The 25,878-nt window shown below is 42.7% G+C and overlaps 1 protein-coding gene across 1 annotated transcript in view; it reads left to right on the top strand.

Moving 5' to 3' along the window:
* Window positions 1-23,319, top strand: part of AKT1 (v-akt murine thymoma viral oncogene homolog 1) — a 104,040-nt gene extending 80,721 nt beyond the window's left edge. The window contains exons 11-14 of the mRNA XM_014957615.1: window positions 2,853-3,067; window positions 10,232-10,319; window positions 20,890-20,992; window positions 21,629-23,319. Of these exons, the coding sequence (XP_014813101.1) occupies window positions 2,853-3,067; window positions 10,232-10,319; window positions 20,890-20,992; window positions 21,629-21,708 (486 nt within the window). The 3' untranslated portion in view covers window positions 21,709-23,319. The remainder of the gene's footprint in view (window positions 1-2,852; window positions 3,068-10,231; window positions 10,320-20,889; window positions 20,993-21,628) is intronic.
* Window positions 23,320-25,878: the final 2,559 nt, after the last annotated feature.

Here is a 25,878-nt window from a genome sequence, read left to right as displayed (position 1 = left end):
GCCCGGCCCCCGGGAATCCTGCCGGGCCGGCAGCTGTGTGGGCCCTGTACACGTACGGGGCAGCTGCGGGGCCAGCTGTCGCTTGGTGTGAATCATACGGCAGCAAAGGCCCTAAATAGACCGACGTGGGGTAATCTAATACCTGGCAGCCTTTTGATTTTTATTTTTTTTTACTGCAGGCCCTTTCCCTCCTTCAGATAATTAAGGGGAATAATTAGGGAGTAAAGAGAGGCAGAGTGCAAACGGTTGTTACATGGAGTGTCTCAATGCTGCTTTTTTTTTTTTTGCGGGCGAAACCTGTATTAAGGTTTCTAAGAGGTTCAGATCCTGCTTTTGTTAAACTTGTGTCAACTTTCTTTGGCTCTTTCACCCTCTTGATTTTCAGTGTGAGGTACGTAAAGCTCCACAGACACCGTGGAACAAGAAAACCCGATGGTGGTGGGGCCTTGGTTTGTGCTCTGAGTGAGAGTAAGCGGGTCAGTGCAGACCTGTGAAAGGAGTAAAGATGACAACTAAAACCCGAGGACAGGGTCTGGAACATGAGACTGTTGGTGTCAGCTACAGACAACTGTGCAGGAGACACTAAGTCTAGAGAAGTCCTCGTTAACGTCCACTCCGCAAGCCACAAAACGCTCCCCGCTCCCTTCAGCGACCTTCAGTGGAGGAGAACAGAAATCCACTGTGACGGGGCTCCTCTGGAGCAAGCAGGAGAGATGGAGGGCACTGCTGGTGTCCAGCGGGGCTTCATGAGGTGGAAGCACCCAGGGGAAGGGAAAAATGGACTGGGCTTGACTCCTTCTGCTGTGAGGCCTGGCAGAAGCCCACCCCACTGACAGCTCCTGGGTCTGCAGCCCTCTCAGCAGAGGCAGGAGTGTTAGAGCTACTGAGCCAACACCTTTGGAGGGAGCAGGGGAGAGGAGGAAAAACATCTCCAGACAATTTGGCTGCCATTTTACGGCCTTACAGGCGGTCAAACGTTAGGAGTGGCGTTCTGGCTCTTAGTGTTTAGTCTAGATTAGTCATTTCGTATTTGTGGGTGCTCTTTCAGGATTTGCAGAGCCACTCTTTGGAGGGGTGCAGGTTGGTGAAGATGATGGGGATGTCTGGCTTGTCACTTGTGAAGTAATAGGCCCACAGTCTTTTCTCCCTGGACTGGTTCCTTGGTGGTTTGAGGTTGTTTTGTTTTTTTTTTAAAAAAAAAGATGAGATCCCATTTGGAGCAGTTTGTGATGAATAAGTGAGAATTTAACAGCTGGCTCTGTAATGTGAGAACAGTTGTCAGCCTTTGGGCTTTCAAAGGTTGTGCTTATCATGGTCATAATGTGAGGGAGGGTGAGAGGAAAAGGAGGAAGCTGCCATCATGTACCCACTGCCTCCTTTGCCCCCTCCTGCTCACCTTAGTGCAGGAAAAAGCTGGTGAGGGGTCTGGAGAACATGTCTTATGAGGAGAGGCTGAGGGAGCTGGGGTTGTTCGGCCTGCAGAAAAGGAGACTGAAGGTGGACCTTCTTGCTTTCTACAGCTCCCTGAAAGGAGGTTGTAGATAGGTGGGGGTCAGTCCTTTCCCCGTTAGGAGTGGCGTTCTGGCTCTTAGTGTTTAGTCTAGATTAGTCATTTCGTATTTGTGGGTGCTCTTTCAGGATTTGCAGAGCCACTCTTTGGAGGGGTGCAGGTTGGTGAAGATGATGGGGATGTCTGGCTTGTCACTTGTGAAGTAATAGGCCCACAGTCTTTTCTCCCTGGACTGGTTCCTTGGTGGTTTGAGGTTGTTTTGTTTTTTTTTTAAAAAAAAAGATGAGATCCCATTTGGAGCAGTTTGTGATGAATAAGTGAGAATTTAACAGCTGGCTCTGTAATGTGAGAACAGTTGTCAGCCTTTGGGCTTTCAAAGGTTGTGCTTATCATGGTCATAATGTGAGGGAGGGTGAGAGGAAAAGGAGGAAGCTGCCATCATGTACCCACTGCCTCCTTTGCCCCCTCCTGCTCACCTTAGTGCAGGAAAAAGCTGGTGAGGGGTCTGGAGAACATGTCTTATGAGGAGAGGCTGAGGGAGCTGGGGTTGTTCAGCCTGGAGAAAAGGAGACTGAAGATGGACCTTCTTGCTTTCTACAGCTCCCTGAAAGGAGGTTGTAGATAGGTGGGGGTCAGTCCTTTCCCCCAAGTCACAGGCAATAGGGCAAGAGGCAATGGCCTCAAGTTGTGCCAGGGTTTAGATTGAATATTGGGAAAATTTTCATCACTGAAAGGGTCATTAAGCATTGGAACAGGCTGCCCAGAGAAGTGAATCGTGATCCCTGGAGGTATTTAAAGATGGATACATTGGAACAGGCTGCCCAGAGAAGTGAATCACGATCCCTGGAGGTATTTAAAGATGGGTAGACATAGTGCTCAGAGGTACGGTTTAGTGATAGTTTTTGTCCGTGTTAGGTTGATGGTTGGACTAGATGATCTGAAAGTTCCCTTCCAACCCGGGAAACTATGATTCTAAATATGGATGTCAGTTCTTTTCAAGTGGTTCTTCTGCAAATACTCTGCTGGTAAATTCGGCTGTGACATAGATGGTTGGACTAGATGATCTGAAAGTTCCCATCCAACCTGGGAAATTCTATGATTCTATAAATATGGACGTCAGTTCTTTTCAAATGGTTCTTCTGCAAGTACTCTGCTGGTAGATTCGGCTGTGGCATGTGAAAAGATGACCTTGGTGGGGTAAATTTTGCCTCTTGAATTCTGTGTTCATTCATGCCTGGTTTGGGAATATCTTTTAATCTTGGTGGGGTAAATTTTGCCTCTTGAATTCATTCATGCCTGGTTTGGGAATATCTTCTAAAGTCTTTTCCTTCTATTTCTGCAGGTTCTGGAAGATAATGACTATGGTCGTGCAGTGGACTGGTGGGGTTTAGGAGTCGTGATGTATGAAATGATGTGTGGTCGGCTCCCTTTCTACAATCAGGACCACGAAAAGCTGTTTGAACTCATCCTTATGGAGGAGATCAGATTTCCACGCACTTTGTCACCTGAAGCAAAATCTCTCTTGTCAGGCTTGCTGAAGAAAGATCCTAAGCAAAGGTGAGACTGTTGCTTAATAGTTGCACTTTTAAGCACTCGTGCCCTTAGAAATACCAAAAAAAAAGGAGGGAAAAATCTGTTAAAGGCTTCACAGTTAATAAATTGTGGTGTGCAGAGGTGCATCCATGAAAGGGAACTATCCTTAAGACAGGTGACTTAAAAGTGACTGTTTCTGTGCTGTTGTGTGAAATGCTCATATCTCCATCATGGTAAAACAATTTAAAATGGTGCTGCACGAAGGGCTGCTGCACACAGGCGTGCCAGCGATTTTTCTTTATTTGAAGTTGAGGAAGGTGTTTCAGACAAAATTGTAGTTGTATTTCTAATCCATTCAAAATAATCATCCACCAGGATGCAGCGAGTGGACCTATTCATTTTTGTTTTAACCTTCGACATGAGCTGACACTGCAAATAGCAACATGAAGCAGCTTTGGTAATCAGAAGGCAGAATTTCGGAATATTCTTTCAGAAGATTGTTGCTGTTAATGCAGAACTATAGTCAGGGACAAAGCAAGTTAACTCTGCCTTTTGGCTATAACGAATCCGATGGCTGCTGTGGGTTATAAGCTGCTGTGCACTGAAAGCTTCCACCTTCTGTCCCAGTCCAGCATGCTGTCCTTTTTCTATATTTTCATTTAAATCTGTGCCAGTGATTTAGCATCCTGCTTTGGACAGTAGGTGGTGGTGTTTGTACCATGTTTGTGGTGGAGTTTATACCATGCTTAATCTACTTTTCTTATTTCCTCCTTTTGTTTTTTGGTTTTTTTTTTTTGTATTTTTCTTCTGTGCTGTATTATTTAAAAAGTAACCCTTGATTTAAAAACAGAAAAAACAAACAAAACAAAAACCCCTAGGCCCTTAATGGCTAACAAAAAGAAAATAGAACAAGATCCAAAAAGGATGTTGACCTTCTCACAAAGATAAACATCAGTTTAAAAACCTGCCATCTTGTCAACTCAGACGTTTTAAAAACAAATAATATTGTGACTCTGCCCCTGATCTCCTGTCCTGAACCTTCCACCGTAAATGGGCCCCAAATAGGAAATCTTTTATGTGACGTGCAAGCAGAGTATTCCGCTTTGCTTTCTGATGTTTGTTTAGTCTGTGTGTGTGCCTGCCCAGAGCAGGAAAATCATTTTTTTTTTCCAGTACATGGATACTTGTAGTGAGGATTTTTGTCATCACTGCAGCCTATTTCCATCGCTATTTTGGATGGAAAATCCCGTTGAGAGGTGTCTTGTAACTCAAATCCCCAGTTTGTACTACCGGAGGATTCAGCTTAGTGGTGACGTGGGGAACAGGGGACAGTTGTAGTCAGGGACATGGGGCCAGCCTTGTCCTGGGTGGCACCAGCTGCACCACCCCTCATGGGCCTGGCGCCTGCCAGGGGACCTCCAGGAGAAGGTGGTGTCAATGATGAACAGCCCCACCATGTGCTGTGCTCCGCATGGTCACAGCTCCTGCCAACAGGATTCCTGTCCAGGAAAGCACGGGATGAGACACAATCCTGACCCTTCTGTAGCTTATTCAGGTGGGGACTTTCAATCACTGGAAACACCAGCAGCATCTGCTGTAATTTGTTCTTAAAGGAGCATCTCTGATGAACCAAAACGCAATTTGTTTACAAACAAAGAACGCCCACTTGTTTCTAATTACAAGGTTTTCCCAATGCCAATAATTACTCCACAATATGCTCATTTTATACAAATAGCCACTTCTTCACACGTATCTTCTGCAGGCTTGGAACCAGCCATGCTCTGATCTGTTGGACAGATGATTTTCATGCTGCTGATAGAAATAACTATAGACTAGACAAGCCTGCACACATGCCCGCAGCTTGCTAATTACACTGGTGCTTCCCAAGCTTTTTTGGATGATGGACCATTCTTAAATGCTGTTTTCTTGCCAATCACTGTTCACCCAACTTTTTAACTCAAGTTGGGATTCTCCAAATTCCCTGTACTTTGTGGTGTTTCGGGCAGCATGGAGAACTGAGCTGGAAGCACTAGGGGTGGAATTCTTGAGACCTGGCCTTGTAGTTTTATGTTCTTAAATGGGTGGTTTATGTTCTTAATGTTCTTTTGCGTGGTCTGTGTGCTGGGATGGGTGCCTGCCATACGTGGTGGTTGACTTATAGTGAGTTCATGGAACCATATTGAAGAAAAACAGTCAGCTGTGAAAATGCATTCAGTGAGAAGTTAAATAATCTGCGCTGATCTGGTTGACATTAGCCCTTTGACAATGCTTTGGGGAACCATTGTGTAATTCAACAGGAATCCCCTCTTCCACAAAGCCTAGCAGCAGCCAGAAGTCGTAAAGTTTTCTGTGGCAACCTCTTCCACAAAGCCTAGCAGCAGCCAGAATTTGGTGTCGTCGTAATGTTTTCTGTGGCAGAAAACATCAGAATTGACAGCATTTAGAAACTGCTGATGAAATTCAGAGTGGGACGGAGGAGACAGCCAAAACCATGAGAAAAATGAAACTGGGAGGTGGTGTCCCTTCCCATGAAATTCTCAAACCCAACAGCAATGAAGGTTGATATGAGGAAGCTCAGTGATGAAGATATTTTAAGTTAAATATTAAGGAGCTAGGGAACTGTGACCTGTATTGGTGAATTAAGTGGGAGGAGGGGAGATGTAGAGTAGATATCAGGAAAAAATTCTTTCCTGTGAGGGTGGTGAGACACTGGGACAGGATGCCTGGAGAATCTGTGGCTGCCCCATCCTGGAGGTGTTCAAGACCAGGCTGGATGGGGCTTTGAGCAACCTGGTCTGGTGGGAGGTGTCCCTGCCCAGGGCAGGGGCATTGGAATTGGGTGATCTTTAAGGTACCTTCCAACCCAAACCATTCTATGATTCTGTGACACCTTAAAAACGACCTGTTGTACTGAGCTGGGTGTGTAGAAACATCTTAACACTCTGTGTTCAGTAATTCCAGTTCAGTCTCAAGCTCACAGGCATATGGGGAAAATATGAAGAACAATAAATTGCATTCTGCTTTTAATCATGGCTGTTTTCTAAATTTGGTCATACAAAATCCATTTTGTAAGAGAAAAGGAATTTTGAAGTTTCTTTTGGGATTGATATAAGTTTATTAATCTTGTAATGTGAGCCCTAATTTTCCTAAGAAGGAAAAAAATCTGTTCTGTAAATATTTCCTTTTGTTTCGACCTGAAATTCTCCTTCGCTGCTTTGTGATGTGTATCAAATGGAAGGAGGTAATCAGAGCATTTTTGTCACACACCAAAGTCTTTAACTTTTATTATTCTCTCTTAAAAACGACCTGTTGTACTGAGCTGGGTGTATAGACACATCTTAGCACTCTGTGTTCAGTAATTGCAGTTCAGTCTCAAGCTCACAGGCATATGGGGAAAATATGAAGAACAATAAATTGCATTCTGCTTTTAATCATGGCTGTTTTCTAAATTTGGTCATACAAAATCCATTTTGTAAGAGAAAAGGAATTTTGAAGTTTCTTTTGGGATTGATATAAGTTTATTAATCTTGTAATGTGAGCCCTAATTTTCCTAAGAAGGAAAAAAATCTGTTCTGTAAATATTTCCTTTTGTTTCGACCTGAAATTCTCCTTCGCTGCTTTGTGATGTGTATCAAATGGAAGGAGGTAATCAGAGCATTTTTGTCACACACCAAAGTCTTTAACTTTTATTATTCTCTCTCTGGCTGTGGAGACTGCAGCCTGTGAACATGGGCACGGATCAGAGTGCTCCATGTAAAGGGGCTGACTTCAGATGGGTGGGTTTGTCATCAGCAGGGTGTCTTGCAGGCTCTGAATCTTGGCAGGTGTGAAACTTGAGAGAACTTCAGGGTGGTTCCATCTGAATTTTCATCATGTGTTTTCATGACACGTCTTCGTGCTCCCTGGTTGATGGTCAGGGTTATTCAGCCTTTTTCAGACGGGGTTTGTCACAAGCTTCTTCATCTCCTTCTGTCTTCTGTGGTGCTGTTGAGCTTTGCCATCCATGAAGAATGAGAGCAAGAAGTGGCAGCGTTTCACAGACTCCTGCTAAAAGATTTAATGACTTCACAGAGTTGCAGTTCTGGCTTTGTAGCACCTGGGCACCTGGAGATTCAGTCTTTGCAGCCACACAGAGATCTGGAACTTGGTTCTTTCTGGTGATGGTGGCACTTTCCACATCCAGAGTGCGACTTTGGCTGCAGATGTTCAGGAGTATCAGGGTCAATCAAGCCTTTACCTGCATGAAAACTAAGCTCCTTGGTTTTGGTTTTCTGGCCTGTGATAATACTTTCACTGTTAACTGTGTGTTTATACTATATATGTAAAATTAGATAAATTTTAAAAAATATTAGCACATTATTTATCTCTGAGAGAGATATCAGGTTGCCCCTGTTTTGTGGAGTGCAGGAATTTGTTATTAAATGATTAAAGGAGCTTGGAAGCAGCACATAGTTCCATGAAAATTGAAAATGGTTTCAGTTTAATAGTGATGTTGCACTTCACTAATAATTTTCTCCTTGAGATTTAGCTGAAATATAGAAACCAAGGCTCTCAAATCTAGATGTAAGTTAAGCAAATAACCAGAATTGTTTGGCAGGTACCTTTTAAGGAGACCAGTTTAGACAGAAGTTTAGCTTGTGAAGGTTTGTTTTGGTTGTGTTTTGGTTTTTTTTGTTTTAATTGCTCTTTGGCCCCTACACTTTCTGTTACATTTCCTTGTGTACTGTCTCAGTAACTTCTTCTTTTTAGGTCCTATTTATACTATTTTTGGTTCTGTCTGAAGTCTTAAATGCACAAAATTTAACTTTATTGTACAATAATCTTTTCAAGACTTTTATTCCTTCTCTATTTTTCTTCAGTTGTTGCATGTCCTTTCAAAAGACAAACTTGCTGCTCTGTCAGTTCTCAGTGGTGCTTAACATTTTTGCATTAGGTGCTGATTTAATATTTTTCTTCTTGAGAGGCTCCTTTCATAATAATTTTGAAAAATGAAAGTGTATTTTGGATTAAGTCAGCATCCATAATAGGAGGTTTCTGTCATTTCTCCATTAATTTTTAATGAATTTGTTTAGTTGTATAGATTATTAAAAGGTAAGTAAAACATCTGGGTTTTTTCTTGGCATTTCCCTGAGCGTGTATTTGCTCTTAGTGGAACAAAGGTTCATATTCAATAACGTATTCTCCAAAGCACTTGTACGTGGCTGCAGCCAGCCAGCCTTCCTCCTGCTCCTGCAAAACATGTTTTGGGTTCTTAGCTCGTAGTCACTCCTGAACTTCTGAGCAGAATTGCAGACTGTTGACATCTGTGGATAAAGCGGATCAACTCCACCCTCTTCTTCACCAGCCATCATCATCATCTGCGCTGGAGAAGCAACAAGGGGCCTGGTAGAGACTTGGCAAAGGCTCTAGACCTGTGGGGAACCAGCCCAGAGATGATTACCCACAGAGTTTGTCTCTGTGCCCAGTCTGCCCTGGAGTTTGTCTCTATTCCAGGCTGCTCTGCAGCTGTATAACGTGCTGCCAGGCATACCAGAGAGCCATCGTCTGGCTTGGTTTGGCCTGTGAGGCTGTAGGATGAACTTGGATTTGGTCTTAGAGCTTACCTGGGGCAGGAGAGCATCGCCCAACGCTTTGCGACTTGAGGACTTGGGGTCCCTTCCCTGTCCCACTGCCCATTTCCTGAAGGAACGTGATGGAGCAAACCTCTTAGCTTGCTGTGCTGCTAAATGAAAGAGAGTAGGGAGGCAAGGATGGACTCTCAACTGCCCAGCACCTCTACTGCTTGGTGTGTCTGGTATGGCTGTGGCCTCTGCCACCTTCTGCTCTCTGAAGATGGTGCTTGGGCACCAGGATCCACTCCCAGTCAGCAGGATGGACAAAGTGTCACCATATTTGACTCCTTCTCATGAAACAATTGTCCAATGCTGTCCCAATAGCGTTGTGCCTTCAAACTATGTCCCAGAGCATGAAGTACACTCTCAGGGTGTCAAAACACCACCTTTTTGATGGGCTGTAGCACAGCCTGCACGTTATCTCTGATATTCTGAACTGAGACCGTTCCCTCCACCACCCATATAATCATGTATTAGGGCCACAGGGTGACCACGTGTGGCCCAGAGGAGATTTGGGGCCAATTGCTTTATAGTGAGGATGAGGCCTAGCCGGGCAGCTCGACTTCAGGTTCAAAGAACAGCCCTTGGCCCATTCTTCTGTAGCTCCAGCCTTGGTCGTGCAGAGCTACTGTTCCAACCCCTTAAAATAGGGATAGTGTGTCTTGGTGGCACCAAGAATGGGAGGACAGGCAGGTACCAGAGGTCAGCCTGGATGGACGTGGTGGCACCTCTCATACTTCAAATCCTGAGCGTCGTCCTAACCTTCTAACCTGAAAGTAAGTTCTGCTGATGGCTCAGCGTGTGTTTTGTTTTCTCAGTGCGTGCCTTCGCTTGCAGATGTGGTTCAGTCTTTTAGAGAACATTTTAACCTCCCCAGCAAAATGTAAGCATCTGTTACCTCAAGCCTGCAACCGAACTGATGGCATCTATAAGCTGTGTGGACAGTTTTATTTTGGAATAAAAGTGCTTTATCTTGATAGACCTTCAGTCAGTAAAACACCCTTTGTGCTTTGGGTGCAGCCGAGGAGGAGGAAAGATTTGCATACAGCACGATACGATCACTGCAGTTGTCAACTGTTTTCTTTAATGGAAATTTAAATCAGGTTGCATAAATCAGTTTGTCTTAAAAATCCTTGCCTCTTACACTGCAAAATCAAATTCAGTTTTACTGCCGGCATCGCTCTGCTCTAGAAAACTGGAAGAGGTAGTCACTTGTTAATTTAGAGAGAGACCTTTGACTTGCAGGACCTGCTGTGGTCCCTGGGACAGCATCTTTCCTGAAGGGCACACCTTTTGAATTGTGATTATTTTTTTCCTTTGTTTGTTTAAAAGAGACCTTTATTCTCATTCTTTATTGTGATTTTTTTAGCCTGTTTTCAAATCTGTTAGTGGAACTGTGGTGAAGCCTAAAATAGACTATCCTGCAGCCCTAGCACAAAACTAAATATAAAGCAAATGCTAGAACCACTCTTAAAGGTATTATAGAAACTCAGAATTCCTTCACTAGCATTTACTAAAAATTGTATGAGAAAAATAACTGTATTCAAACATTAATGATTTTTTTTGCCCCACACAGGTTAGGTGGTGGGCCTGATGATGCCAAGGAGATTATGCAGCACAAATTCTTTGCTGGCATTGTTTGGCAAGACGTATACGAGAAAAAGGTATTTATACAACTGTTCTCCCAAGGTGAATTGTAACCCTGGATGTATTGACTGTTTCACGTTTTATTGCCTTCTGTAAGGGACACGGAAGCCCTCCATGGAAGGGGTTTGCAATTGTTTTTAACGAGGATAAATCACTTCATGTTTCTTAAAATACTGTAATCAGATTACTTCTGAATCAAAGCTTTTCTTTTGGCAATGAGAAGAATATCTCTCAAGGTACCTGTTTCTGTGACTGAATAAATAGGATGTAACCAAAATCGCTTCCAAATTTAGACACTATGTATATAAGCTTTTAAAACGGCTTTTCCTGTGTATTCTTGTTGCCATCTCTGACACATCAGAGTTATTGGTGATTCCTGAGCATCTGAAGCAAAGCTTCCTAGAAGCCATAGTGGAAGATGGCCCGTTCGTTCCCTTTCAGTTTTTTCCTGTCTTAAATGATGAAATTAGACTGAAAAGGCAAAGGCAGAGAAGGGTGGGCTCTTACATCAATCCAGGCTTAGTATTTCTGGGGTTCTTTGGTGACGAAGAGGTGATGATGGTGTTTCTCATTGGTTTTTCTTGAGACCCACTGAGTTTGTTACCTTTCCAAGGGGAGCCATTGAAGCCTCAGAGCCCAGCCCTTGCTCTCTGAGCGTGTTTTATCGGTTTCATGGGCCCTTTGGTCACAGATAACTTACCCTGCTCCTCTGGGATGCCCTGCTTCGTGCTCTCGATCTGCTGTTGTCCTCTCCTGTTTGATTTGATTGATCTGATTGATTTGATCAGGTGTGAAATGCAGCAAACTAAACACACAGTACCAGACCTCGTTTGCTCTCTAAATACAGCTTAGTTATCGTTCCAGTTGGGGGGAGCAGGTAAGAAACTTGGCAGAAACTGAGTTCTTTGGATTCTTTCAGTAAAGCTAATACAGTGTTTGTAGCTATGTTTGTAGTTCAAAAAAAAAATAAGAGTGTCTTTCAGTAAAGCTAATACAGTGTTTGTAGTAATGTTTGTAGTTTAAAAAAAAAAAAAATCACCTCTTAAAATAGGGATAGTGTGTCTTGGTGGCACCAAGAATGGGAGGACAGGCAGGTACCAGAGGTCAGCCTGGATGGACGTGGTGGCACCTCTCATACTTCAAATCCTGAGCGTCGTCCTAACCTTCTAACCTGAAAGTAAGTTCTGCTGATGGCTCAGCGTGTGTTTTGTTTTCTCAGTGCGTGCCTTCGCTTGCAGATGTGGTTCAGTCTTTTAGAGAACATTTTAACCTCCCCAGCAAAATGTAAGCATCTGTTACCTCAAGCCTGCAACCGAACTGATGGCATCTATAAGCTGTGTGGACAGTTTTATTTTGGAATAAAAGTGCTTTATCTTGATAGACCTTCAGTCAGTAAAACACCCTTTGTGCTTTGGGTGCAGCCGAGGAGGAGGAAAGATTTGCATACAGCACGATACGATCACTGCAGTTGTCAACTGTTTTCTTTAATGGAAATTTAAATCAGGTTGCATAAATCAGTTTGTCTTAAAAATCCTTGCCTCTTACACTGCAAAATCAAATTCAGTTTTACTGCCGGCATCGCTCTGCTCTAGAAAACTGGAAGAGGTAGTCACTTGTTAATTTAGAGAGAGACCTTTGACTTGCAGGACCTGCTGTGGTCCCTGGGACAGCATCTTTCCTGAAGGGCACACCTTTTGAATTGTGATTATTTTTTTCCTTTGTTTGTTTAAAAGAGACCTTTATTCTCATTCTTTATTGTGATTTTTTTAGCCTGTTTTCAAATCTGTTAGTGGAACTGTGGTGAAGCCTAAAATAGACTATCCTGCAGCCCTAGCACAAAACTAAATATAAAGCAAATGCTAGAACCACTCTTAAAGGTATTATAGAAACTCAGAATTCCTTCACTAGCATTTACTAAAAATTGTATGAGAAAAATAACTGTATTCAAACATTAATGATTTTTTTTGCCCCACACAGGTTAGGTGGTGGGCCTGATGATGCCAAGGAGATTATGCAGCACAAATTCTTTGCTGGCATTGTTTGGCAAGACGTATACGAGAAAAAGGTATTTATACAACTGTTCTCCCAAGGTGAATTGTAACCCTGGATGTACTGACTGTTTCACGTTTTATTGCCTTCTGTAAGGGACACGGAAGCCCTCCATGGAAGGGGTTTGCAATTGTTTTTAACGAGGATAAATCACTTCATGTTTCTTAAAATACTGTAATCAGATTACTTCTGAATCAAAGCTTTTCTTTTGGCAATGAGAAGAATATCTCTCAAGGTACCTGTTTCTGTGACTGAATAAATAGGATGTAACCAAAATCGCTTCCAAATTTAGACACTATGTATATAAGCTTTTAAAACGGCTTTTCCTGTGTATTCTTGTTGCCATCTCTGACACATCAGAGTTATTGGTGATTCCTGAGCATCTGAAGCAAAGCTTCCTAGAAGCCATAGTGGAAGATGGCCCGTTCGTTCCCTTTCAGTTTTTTCCTGTCTTAAATGATGAAATTAGACTGAAAAGGCAAAGGCAGAGAAGGGTGGGCTCTTACATCAATCCAGGCTTAGTATTTCTGGGGTTCTTTGGTGACGAAGAGGTGATGATGGTGTTTCTCATTGGTTTTTCTTGAGACCCACTGAGTTTGTTACCTTTCCAAGGGGAGCCATTGAAGCCTCAGAGCCCAGCCCTTGCTCTCTGAGCGTGTTTTATCGGTTTCATGGGCCCTTTGGTCACAGATAACTTACCCTGCTCCTCTGGGATGCCCTGCTTCGTGCTCTCGATCTGCTGTTGTCCTCTCCTGTTTGATTTGATTGATCTGATTGATTTGATCAGGTGTGAAATGCAGCAAACTAAACACACAGTACCAGACCTCGTTTGCTCTCTAAATACAGCTTAGTTATCGTTCCAGTTGGGGGGAGCAGGTAAGAAACTTGGCAGAAACTGAGTTCTTTGGATTCTTTCAGTAAAGCTAATACAGTGTTTGTAGCTATGTTTGTAGTTCAAAAAAAAAATAAGAGTGTAACACTGCTGGTTTCCACACCAAAGTGGGAGAATTGTCCAGTGCTTGTATACAATTACAGACAGTGCTCTGTTTCCTTCTCTTCTTTCACTTCCTCGCCGATCTGTGTGGTTAAAGGGCATCCTGCTGATGGCTCAGCGTGTGTTTTGTTTTCTCAGTGCGTGCCTTCGCTTGCAGATGTGGTTCAGTCTTTTAGAGAACATTTTAACCTCCCCAGCAAAATGTAAGCATCTGTTAGCTCAAGCCTGCAACCGAACTGATGGCATCTATAAGCTGTGTGGACAGTTTTATTTTGGAATAAAAGTGCTTTATCTTGATAGACCTTCAGTCAGTAAAACACCCTTTGTGCTTTGGGTGCAGCCGAGGAGGAGGAAAGATTTGCATACAGCACGATACGATCACTGCAGTTGTCAACTGTTTTCTTTAATGGAAATTTAAATCAGGTTGCATAAATCAGTTTGTCTTAAAACTCCTTGCCTCTTACACTGCAAAATCAAATTCAGTTTTACTGCCGGCATCGCTCTGCTCTAGAAAACTGGAAGAGGTAGTCACTTGTTAATTTAGAGAGAGACCTTTGACTTGCAGGACCTGCTGTGGTCCCTGGGACAGCATCTTTCCTGAAGGGCACACCTTTTGAATTGTGATTATTTTTTTCCTTTGTTTGTTTAAAAGAGACCTTTATTCTCATTCTTTATTGTGATTTTTTTAGCCTGTTTTCAAATCTGTTAGTGGAACTGTGGTGAAGCCTAAAATAGACTATCCTGCAGCCCTAGCACAAACCTAAATATAAAGCAAATGCTAGAACCACTCTTAAAGGTATTATAGAAACTCAGAATTCCTTCACTAGCATTTACTAAAAATTGTATGAGAAAAATAACTGTATTCAAACATTAATGATTTTTTTTGCCCCACACAGGTTAGGTGGTGGGCCTGATGATGCCAAGGAGATTATGCAGCACAAATTCTTTGCTGGCATTGTTTGGCAAGACGTATACGAGAAAAAGGTATTTATACAACTGTTCTCCCAAGGTGAATTGTAACCCTGGATGTACTGACTGTTTCACGTTTTATTGCCTTCTGTAAGGGACACGGAAGCCCTCCATGGAAGGGGTTTGCAATTGTTTTTAACGAGGATAAATCACTTCATGTTTCTTAAAATACTGTAATCAGATTACTTCTGAATCAAAGCTTTTCTTTTGGCAATGAGAAGAATATCTCTCAAGGTACCTGTTTCTGTGACTGAATAAATAGGATGTAACCAAAATCGCTTCCAAATTTAGACACTATGTATATAAGCTTTTAAAACGGCTTTTCCTGTGTATTCTTGTTGCCATCTCTGACACATCAGAGTTATTGGTGATTCCTGAGCATCTGAAGCAAAGCTTCCTAGAAGCCATAGTGGAAGATGGCCCGTTCGTTCCCTTTCAGTTTTTTCCTGTCTTAAATGATGAAATTAGACTGAAAAGGCAAAGGCAGAGAAGGGTGGGCTCTTACATCAATCCAGGCTTAGTATTTCTGGGGTTCTTTGGTGACGAAGAGGTGATGATGGTGTTTCTCATTGGTTTTTCTTGAGACCCACTGAGTTTGTTACCTTTCCAAGGGGAGCCATTGAAGCCTCAGAGCCCAGCCCTTGCTCTCTGAGCGTGTTTTATCGGTTTCATGGGCCCTTTGGTCACAGATAACTTACCCTGCTCCTCTGGGATGCCCTGCTTCGTGCTCTCGATCTGCTGTTGTCCTCTCCTGTTTGATTTGATTGATCTGATTGATTTGATCAGGTGTGAAATGCAGCAAACTAAACACACAGTACCAGACCTCGTTTGCTCTCTAAATACAGCTTAGTTATCGTTCCAGTTGGGGGGAGCAGGTAAGAAACTTGGCAGAAACTGAGTTCTTTGGATTCTTTCAGTAAAGCTAATACAGTGTTTGTAGCTATGTTTGTAGTTCAAAAAAAAAATAAGAGTGTAACACTGCTGGTTTCCACACCAAAGTGGGAGAATTGTCCAGTGCTTGTATACAATTACAGACAGTGCTCTGTTTCCTTCTCTTCTTTCACTTCCTCGCCGATCTGTGTGGTTAAAGGGCACTGAAAAAAAATCATAAAATAAGTTTTTTTGTGCCTTGAAAGTGTAGGCAGAGTTTAGGCCTCTATCCTTTTCTATCCTTTCAGAGCATCCCCTGAGAGAAAATGCTGTGCGGTCATGAGGGCGGGAGGGAGCTGTGTGGAGTTTATTCAGTATAATGTAAAAAGGATGTCTGAATTATTGCTCTGAACAGGGGGTTATCCCCATTTTCACCCAGCTGACAAGCTGAAGACTTGGGGGTTTGCTATTTTTTTTTTTTTTGTAGTTTAAGGTAAAAAGTTGATAATGAGGCTCAAATGTCTTCAGTGAAGTTTTTTGTCATTTGATGGTCGTCAATGGGAGGAGAAACCAGACAAGCTGGAGACAATTCATTTATCCATAGGACTGAGAAAAGCCTTCATGAATTGTTCCGTAGTAATCCTGACTCAGATTGTTGGGGAAACTACCAGGAAATTCCAAATGTTATATATTTTGGGGAAAACAGCGTGCTAATTGAGACTATTTCTGACTTTGGCATATCCGAGAAGGCTGGAGTCTGGTTTTGCTCCTGTCCCTCCCGTTAGCCACGTGCTGTAGGAATGAGGAGGTTTCAAAAAGCCTGTGAGTAATTGCTGCCCCTGTTGTGGGTGGTCCAAATTGGATGTTGCAGCATTTACCTGAAATGCAGTCTCATGGATAAAAGCTGAATTTTTTCAGTGCCCGGAGGTGTGTGTGCTGAGCTGGGTTACCCACTGCCTCCAGATAACGGTGAATATGTTTATGAATATAGGCTTGGGGTAACACACACTTTGTAATTAAGCTTTTTGGAAACAGGGCTTTGCTTTGAATTATAAGGAATTTTGAAATAACTGGGGTCGTCCCAGGAATTTAAAATATTCATTAGACTCTCGTGGAAGAGCGTTGTGATTTGTCTCTGGTGCAAAGAAAGGTGCGATTTAATTTGCAGCATTTTGCCCACCCACAAGTGAGACATGGGCAATTTTTCTGGTCTTTTTTTGTCTCTTAAACCAGCAGAAACCCGCGGGCATCGTGCTGGTCTGGAGCAGTGGGAGGCTACAGGTGGTCCCTCTCTGCCAGTCGAACTGCAGAGCTATTGCAGTGACAGCTTCTCTGCAAACATATTTGCTGGGTAAACCCAGCCTTAGAGCTTTCTGCTGCTTCCCCTCCGTTTCCAGTTTAATGTTCTGAATTTGACAGCTGAGAGGGGGGGGAAAATATCTTGTGGGTGCACCATAATATGTCTCAAATTGCTTTTAACAGATACTAAAATAAAAGGGAAGGTGATCCAGGCCGTGCCAGCCCATCACCCGTGTGTTCTGGTTTAGTTTGCTGCTCCCAGCCCTCCTGGTGTGCAGAGCTGGGGTGTCTGAGGCTGTGCCCAAGTCCTAAATCACTCAGCGCTGGGCACAGCGAGCAGCTGGGGGTGTCACGAGTGCCAGGACCACCGTTAGCTTAAAGGACAGACAGAACCTCACACAGGCAGGCACATGCAGCTCATCAAAAGCAAACCAAAGTTGGCTTTAAGGAATAGGCAGAAGGAGAGAGTAGAGTTAAAATGTAAGGAAGGAATGCTCCTCAGCAGGGCTTTTGTATGGTACCCCTGGTTTGACTTGATTGAGGAGTTATTCACATTCTAATGCAAAGCATTCTCTCTTCAGTAGCTTCAGGAGGACTGTAAGGTTCAGAGTGACTCCTGGCTTTGGGAGATCCTGTTTCCTTTGCCTTTTTAAATTCAGGACATAAAGCCCACTTCTAAGGACCTAATTTTTTTTCACAGGAACATTTGCCAGGTTCCTTTAAGCCATCCTTGTCACAGAGGATCATGAATAATTCCAAAAAAGATGATGAATATATAAATTGGTCTCTCATAATAAACAGAATTTTTTTGTCCCTTAATTTGTAAAGATTGGTTTGAAACTGTAGAATGTTTCTTTGTATTTAGAAGTACTACCACCTGTGTAGATTTCACTTCTAAAAAGTCTTTACATTGAAAATGAAGGTGCTTCATTGGATTTGTTTGTAGGACAGGCCAGTGTTTTGTTAGGTGTTCTCCAAACAGATCAGAAGGATGATCCTAATGATAGGGAGCTCGAAGCTTGTGCTTTTCTTCCTGATTTGTCCAATAAATGATTCCTCAGATGGAAGATGGAGGAAAAGCTGGGGCTGGGGAGGAGGTGTTTTGTACAATTGAGATCTGCTGTTGTTTTCCAGGCAGTGACTTCTGTCTGTCTCGTTCTTACCTCTGTAAGAGCAGAAGCACAAGTCTGGGGGTCACTCCTTAATTCCAGTTGGAGCACTTTACCTTTTGCTGTGATAAACCTTTCCCTGCAGTTCAGGTTGGAAGTTTTTTTTTTTTTGTAGTTTAAGGTAAAAAGTTGATAATGAGGCTCAAATGTCTTCAGTGAAGTTTTTTGTCATTTGATGGTCGTCAATGGGAGGAGAAACCAGACAAGCTGGAGACAATTCATTTATCCATAGGACTGAGAAAAGCCTTCATGAATTGTTCCGTAGTAATCCTGACTCAGATTGTTGGGGAAACTACCAGGAAATTCCAAATGTTATATATTTTGGGGAAAACAGCGTGCTAATTGAGACTATTTCTGACTTTGGCATATCCGAGAAGGCTGGAGTCTGGTTTTGCTCCTGTCCCTCCCGTTAGCCACGTGCTGTAGGAATGAGGAGGTTTCAAAAAGCCTGTGAGTAATTGCTGCCCCTGTTGTGGGTGGTCCAAATTGGATGTTGCAGCATTTACCTGAAATGCAGTCTCATGGATAAAAGCTGAATTTTTTCAGTGCCCGGAGGTGTGTGTGCTGAGCTGGGTTACCCACTGCCTCCAGATAACGGTGAATATGTTTATGAATATAGGCTTGGGGTAACACACACTTTGTAATTAAGCTTTTCAGAAACAGGGCTTTGCTTTGAATTATAAGGAATTTTGAAATAACTGGGGTCGTCCCAGGAATTTAAAATATTCATTAGACTCTCGTGGAAGAGCGTTGTGATTTGTCTCTGGTGCAAAGAAAGGTGCGATTTAATTTGCAGCATTTTGCCCACCCACAAGTGAGACATGGGCAATTTTTCTGGTCTTTTTTTGTCTCTTAAAGCAGCAGAAACCCGCGGGCATCGTGCTGGTCTGGAGCAGTGGGAGGCTACAGGTGGTCCCTCTCTGCCAGTCGAACTGCAGAGCTATTGCAGTGACAGCTTCTCTGCAAACATATTTGCTGGGTAAACCCAGCCTTAGAGCTTTCTGCTGCTTCCCCTCCGTTTCCAGTTTAATGTTCTGAATTTGACAGCTGAGAGGGGGGGGAAAATATCTTGTGGGTGCACCATAATATGTCTCAAATTGCTTTTAACAGATACTAAAATAAAAGGGAAGGTGATCCAGGCCGTGCCAGCCCATCACCCGTGTGTTCTGGTTTAGTTTGCTGCTCCCAGCCCTCCTGGTGTGCAGAGCTGGGGTGTCTGAGGCTGTGCCCAAGTCCTAAATCACTCAGCGCTGGGCACAGCGAGCAGCTGGGGGTGTCACGAGTGCCAGGACCACCGTTAGCTTAAAGGACAGACAGAACCTCACACAGGCAGGCACATGCAGCTCATCAAAAGCAAACCAAAGTTGGCTTTAAGGAATAGGCAGAAGGAGAAAGAGAGTAGAGTTAAAATGTAAAGAAGGAATGCTCCTCCTCAGCAGGGCTTTTGTACATTACCCCTGGTTTGACTTGATTGAGAAGAGCGTTATTCACATTATAATGCAAAGCATTTTCTCTTCAGTAGCTTCAGGAGGACTGTAAGGTTCAGAGTGACTCCTGGCTTTGGGAGATCCTGTTTCCTTTGCCTTTTTAAATTCAGGACATAAAGCCCACTTCTAAGGACCTAATTTTTTTTCACAGGAACATTTGCCAGGTTCCTTTAAGCCATCCTTGTCACAGAGGATCATGAATAATTCCAAAAAAGATGATGAATATATAAATTGGTCTCTCATAATAAACAGAATTTTTTTGTCCCTTAATTTGTAAAGATTGGTTTGAAACTGTAGAATGTTTCTTTGTATTTAAAAGTACCACCTTCTGTGTAGATTTCACTTCTTGAAAGTCTTTACATTGAAAATGATTGGATTTGTTTGTAGGACAGGACAGTGTTTTGTTAGGTGTTCTCCAAACAGATCAGAAAGATGATCCTAATGACAGGGAGCTTGAAGCTTGTGCTTTTCTTCCTGATTTGTCCAATAAATGATTCCTCAGATGGAAGATGGAGGAAAAGCTGGGGCTGGGGAGGAGGTGTTTTGTACAATTGAGATCTGCTGTTGTTTTCCAGGCAGTGACTTCTGTCTGTCTCGTTCTTACCTCTGTAAGAGCAGAAGCACAAGTCTGGGGGTCACTCCTTAATTCCAGTTGGAGCAGTTTGCTGTGATAAGCCTTTCCCTGCAGTTCAGGTTGGAAGCCGAACGCTTCCTCAATCACGCTCCGAAATGGTTGCGCGGTGCGGCTCCCTGCTATTAAAAGATGGCCAGGCTTAACCCCAGCGGTGGGAGGACTGGAGCCTGGCACTGGGAGCTATTACATCTCCTCGGTGGGAGGGCTGGAAACGGTGTTTACAGTCTGTTTCTAACCTCAGGAAGCAGCAGGGAGGTGAGAGAGGTCTCAAGCCTCTTGCTTTCCAAATTTGTCCGTGTTCCAGCTCTGGGCATCTCTAGGCAGCCAGCTCCTCCAGCCCCGCTCCATCTGGAGTTCCTCCTGCCAGAGCCAGCCTTAGGGACACACGGATGATTTCCAGCCTCTCTGCCCGAGCGAGGGGCAAGAATAAACCCCAAATAGTGTCACTCGGGCTGTAACAACAGCAGGATGTTCACTCCTCCTTTTTTTTTTTTTTTTTTCTGTAAGTGCTTCAGATTTTCTAAGTTCAGAGTTGATACCAAACTGCTTTTAGGGACCAGGAATATAAAAGCTTGATGTCACTGCTGCCTCCTCCTAAATTCTCCTGGGTTGTTCTGACCCACAGTCGCTCTGGAGCTGAAAATTCTTTGTGAATGTTACAACCCTGGTGGTGATGCACGAGTCCAGCTGATGGGTTTGCTATCACTGAGCATCTTCCCGGTTCCTTTTCATCTTCCTCAGCATAAATCTGACTAGATAGAGTTGGCAATTTTCATATAACTAGATGGGGAACCAGTGTATACTCTCTACTTTTAAAATTTTTAAGCCTGTTATTTATTACTTGAAGAAATGTTGGGATTCTAGGTTTTTCTTTGTGCAGCTAAATCCTAGAGACAAAACGCCTTAAACACCTTATAAATAGGAAGCATGCACCTAAATAAAGAGGTTTTACTGTATGTGTTCTTTATGAACTAGCATTTTGAAACTTATTTTAGGAATGTAGGAAAAGACGCTGTAGCTTATATATAACTCTTTTTTAAATTCTACCTGTTTGAGACAGAACTGCAAGAACTTGTAAATGGACAGTATTTCTTTTTTTTTTCTTGCTTTTCATAGCTTGTACCTCCGTTTAAGCCACAAGTTACATCTGAAACAGATACAAGATACTTTGATGAAGAATTTACAGCACAGATGATAACAATCACTCCTCCTGACCAAGGTAAAGTTTTCCCAGACGTTGCCCACCACTTTCTCCCATCAACCAGAAATAATTTGCTGTGATGTCACACCGTTGGTCTCTAAAACAGCTGAAAAAGCATCGGGTTAAACTTGCTAGTTTTCTGTATTATGCATTTGACCAAGAAGTTGGTCAACCGATATGAAACTTACCCCACATCTTTCCAGTTTGAAGTGAAAAACCTGGTTTAGAAAATGGTGAAATTGTTGGTGCTCTTGTGTTTCCCAAATCTGCACATTCCCACTGGAAAATAATGTCCATCCCTGAGACTTGCAGGCGTGTGTCTGCGCTCACGCTGTGTGTGGAGGCAGCTGAGGGTGGGCTGATGTCCAGACTCAATCCAAATCTATTCTGTTTTCGTGGTACCTGAGCATGTTTGATGCTCTGAAACAGGAATTGCCAGAAATTCAGAACACTGAGCATGGATTTAAGCAATGCAGCTCCTGGCTATTTTAAACAGACATGGGAACAACTGTTTTCCTACACAGTCAGGATCTGTGGTGATGTTATCCGAAATAACTTTAATTTGCATTATCTCATTGTTTGTTTACTTAAAACCAAAAAGGTAGCAAATGTTGTTTACTGTTGGTTTTTTTTTTTTTCTCTTCCATTTTTCAGATGACAGCATGGATTGTGTAGATAACGAGAGAAGACCTCATTTTCCTCAGTTCTCTTACTCAGCCAGTGGAACCGCTTAATGTTTTGCAACATTTTCCCATTCAGAAACAAAAGAGACTGCATTTTGGGGACCTTACTTCAATTCAATGGACACTAGAGAACTTTCTATATTATCTGAATTACAAACTGTGTTTGTATTACGATTTAGATGAATTTGTAGGAAGCCTCACAGATTCTGTATTTAAAACAATTCTTTGATGCATTTTTTTGAGAAGGAAAACAAATCCATTCTTAAAGTATTACGTCAAGGCTTTTACGCTGAACGACCGTAGGTTTTTAAGGATATACACCAAAACTGTTTACTTTAGAAATAATTAAGGTATTCAACATATCAGCAACTCTGACCAGAAAAATCCCCTTATTTTATTTATTTCATACAGTTCATTATCTAAATATAGAATCTGCACTCTGAACAATTAGATTTATATAGGAAGATATAAGACTTTAGTAGCTAGTGCAATAATATAAGCAACAAAAAGTGAACAAACTCTGGAGGGTTAAGGTTCAAACTCATTTTGGACAGCAGTGAAGTGTCATCCAACTCCAGAAAAACCGCCTGTAGGAACAGCATTAATGGCCTCAGTGAGGTAAATCAAAAAAAGCAAAAGTTATTTTTGTTATAACATCTGCTACAAGACATTACATATCAACCCGGTGGAACCGCCACGTCGTACAGATGAGTATTCCATTCTAGACAGTGCGTTCAATGATTCCATTTGCGTAGAGTTTAGGAATATTTCATGGGATTGGCTTCTCAGAAACCTAGAAAAGGCTTGATTTAACCCAACCTGATGATACAAAATGCAACAAGGCAAAATCACCCACTTTCGCCACGGTATAAAACTACCATCCAGGTCGAAGTGAGAAATCAGCTTAAAGGAGTGAGTCAACCAGACAGAAGTACATTTTGTCACTGAAGTAATGTTGGTTTGCCGCTTTTTGGGGTTTGTTTTTTGTTTTGTTTTTTTTTAATGAAAAGATATATGAATATATATAAACACTTAATGATTTTTTGCGTCATGCCAGATCATTTCTTCTTTCTTGAGTGTGCATTAAAGGTATCAGCCAACGGTTCATGGTGCCTTCTCACTCTTGAACATTCACTTTAACGGTGTCTCCCATGTATAAGAAAGAAAAAATAGGTTGAAACTTCATATGTGTTTTGAATAATAATGGTGTTCAAAAAGTGAATTTTTTTTTTGTTTGTTTTTCATTTTTAATCTTAGTGGAAAATTCCCCACACCCTGTTTTTGTTGTATCATGTTTCTTTGTAATTTTCATAAAAGCAGTCTTATTCTGTCTCTGCTGCCAATGAATTTATTCCATTGTAGGTCGCGTTCTCTTGAATTGCTCTTTTTTTGTTTTTCATTCTCTTGACTGTATAAAAAAATGATGACATGTACTGCAGTTAACTAGCATTTAATTTTTTTTTTTTATTTGAAAGGGAGTATGTTATGAAAACCCTCGCTTCCCCTTTCCATCAGAAACTGCTGTGTTTGCACAGAGAGCCCATCATCTTCATTTTTTTTATTTTTATTTTTATTTTTTAACAACATTCAACGCTAGTATTTCTACTCATGATATGAAAGTTGCCCTCCGAATACTTAAATAAAAATTGCTTTAACAAGTTAGGTTCTTATTTCTTGTGCTAGGAGCCTTGTGAATCTCGAGCCTGAGGATGGCATCGTGGAGGGATTTAGGCTGTTCATCCCCTCCTCGGTTGTTTCATCTCTGGACGGATCATTATGGAGAGATAATTTTGGCAGATGTTTGTTAAAAGGAACACACCCTGTGCCAGAAATAGGTTTGTCTTGAGGTGAATGAGGACAGGCCTCATTTTGCTGTCCTCCTGATGCCGGCGAGATTGTGTTACCGAGGCCCTCATCTTCCAAGGTATTTCTGCTCCAGTCACTGGGACTGGTGGACAATATCTAACCCTGCATTTCCTTCCTAGGGACTGACGTTAATCTCTTCAGGGAGGTAGCCACACAAGGCTGGAATGTCCTTTTTCGAGCAAGAATCCAGAAAAAGCTACCAGAAGCACAGAAGTCGCAGCTGTAGTAAGCCATTAAACATCCAAAAACTTTTCTGTGGTTCAAGGAATTGGCTGCAATTCCCAGCAGAATTTCCTGGATGCCGGGAGAGAAGGTGAAAGAAGGGTTCTGTGTCTCCTTTCTGCAGGTCTTCTCCTCTCCTACCTTTGCTCCCAAGCCTTCACCTGAGTTTGATGCCAGCCCTGGGACGTCCTGCAGGTCTACGAGCCCCAAGGAGTCCTGAACTCGCCCGCTTCGTGCCTCCACATACAGGCCACACCATGGAGCACAGGTTACTGTAATCCACCCCAGGAAGATCTGGTCTTCCAAAATGCAGGAACACACACGGATGGGGTTGTCCTGCTGAGGCTGATTGTGTCTCGGAACAGTATTATTCTGCCAGTGGTTGCTAACGGCTTTTTGGTTTGATTCCTTGCTTTCCAGGAGAAAAAAAAAAAGCTGCCAGAAAAGACTGGGAATCCTGGTGGTGTCAGCAACAGGGGGCTGTGGGGGTGAACCTCACCTCAACACAGGGTCTTCTGGGTATTTCCCCTCATTTTGCCTGTGATTATTCGCAATGCCTTGTCTCTCGTCTCTAATTGAATAATTACTGGTGTTACAGCTGTCTGCCTGCAAACCTCAAGTGTGTTCTTTACGTTGTGATTTAGCACAGAAAATCCTGTCCCAGAAATGTGGGACCTGAGTGTCGTTCACCTGGGCTCGCTTTTGGACCATTGGGTGTAGAGACCACTTAAATCTTGCTTTTAGCTTTTTTTGTTTAATTTGAAACCCCCAAACTTTTCTACCTCCCTTTATGGCCAAAACTTTCCTTGGTGGTTTGAATTGCTTTGATTGAGGGGAGGTGTTAAAAATTGTTAATTTTCTCCTTCTCTACTTTGGGTTGGTTCTGTGTGTTTAGACGCTCAGTACGAAAGTGCTGTTTAATTTGAAACCCCCAAACTTTTCTACCTCCCTTTATGGCCAAAACTTTCCTTGGTGGTTTGAATTGCTTTGATTGTGGGGAGGTGGTAATTTTCTCCTTCTCTACTTTGGGTTGGTTCTGTGTGTTTAGACGCTCAGTACGAAAGTGCTGCTGCCTTTGTGATCCTGAAGTGTTTGTGGGGTTTTTTTTTAAATGAGAGAAAAACACCCTTTGCTTTTTAGACCGTGTACGCCGAGCTGGTTGTTTATCCCCGGTAGCAGGATTTCGGGGGGTCGTCCCATCCCAAATGGGGGGTCCTGCAGTGGGAATGCAAACCCCAAAGGAGATGGAGCTGCAGAAGAGAAGCCCCTGCATGTAAAGCACCCCCTGTGAGAGCTGCAGGGGCCTCGCTGCCCAAAAAGTTGGGGAAAGGATAATTTAGTGGGGAAAGGATAATTTCGTAGGGAAGGTTTGATTTTATTTCGCTGGATCTAAAAGAGCTTTAGAGGTAAAAAAAAAAACAACCAAATTTGAAGAAGCGGGCGAACGTAAAAGGATCTTGTTTCTTCAGTGTCGCAAATTGAGTGTGTTTGTCTTCCACTTTTAGCTCAATTTTCTTAATAACGGGGAGGTTAATTGCCACTAGAAGTAAAACGAAAAGAACAGGCAGTGCCTGCAGCAAATGGGAGCTTATTATCGGCGGTGCAGCTGAGTGTGCAGCCGGTCGCTCGCTCCTCTAATGGCACATATGTTGCATCCTAATCAGGCGGTGACTAGTTGCTTCTGTCTCTGAAATCATTTTCAACCAAACCCGTCCCTGTGCGCCGCTATTTTTTATCCTTTTTTTTAATTATTTTTAATTTTTTTTATTATTTTAATTCTTGGTGGCCATCCTGGTTCTGTGAGCACGGCGGGAAGGTTCTTTCTGGAGGACCAGATCAAGGACTTTATGTGTGAAAATTGGACTTCCCTCTGGTTTCTCAGTGAGCTCCTAGCTCACATCTCAGTTTCTCCTTCACCAAAGCCCTTCTTCATGTGGTTCTTTGCCTCTTACTGCTCACCCCGTTGGCTCTAGACATGGACTCCATGAACTTGTCTAAATGTGACCCTGCTCTATGCTAAGATTTTATTTTTGTGACTTTTCCCCCACTGTTTCCTCATGTCTTCTGCTTAGATTATCGAGTGCACCCTCAGTAAGTTCACAGACGACACCGAGTTGGGTGGGAGTGTTGATG

This window comes from Calidris pugnax, unplaced genomic scaffold (genome assembly GCF_001431845.1).
Source record: "Calidris pugnax isolate Ruff unplaced genomic scaffold, ASM143184v1 scaffold211, whole genome shotgun sequence".
Classification (NCBI taxonomy): domain Eukaryota; kingdom Metazoa; phylum Chordata; class Aves; order Charadriiformes; family Scolopacidae; genus Calidris; species Calidris pugnax.
The sequence above is the reverse complement of the archived record's forward strand: the minus strand, read 5'-3'. Positions and strand labels throughout refer to the sequence as shown.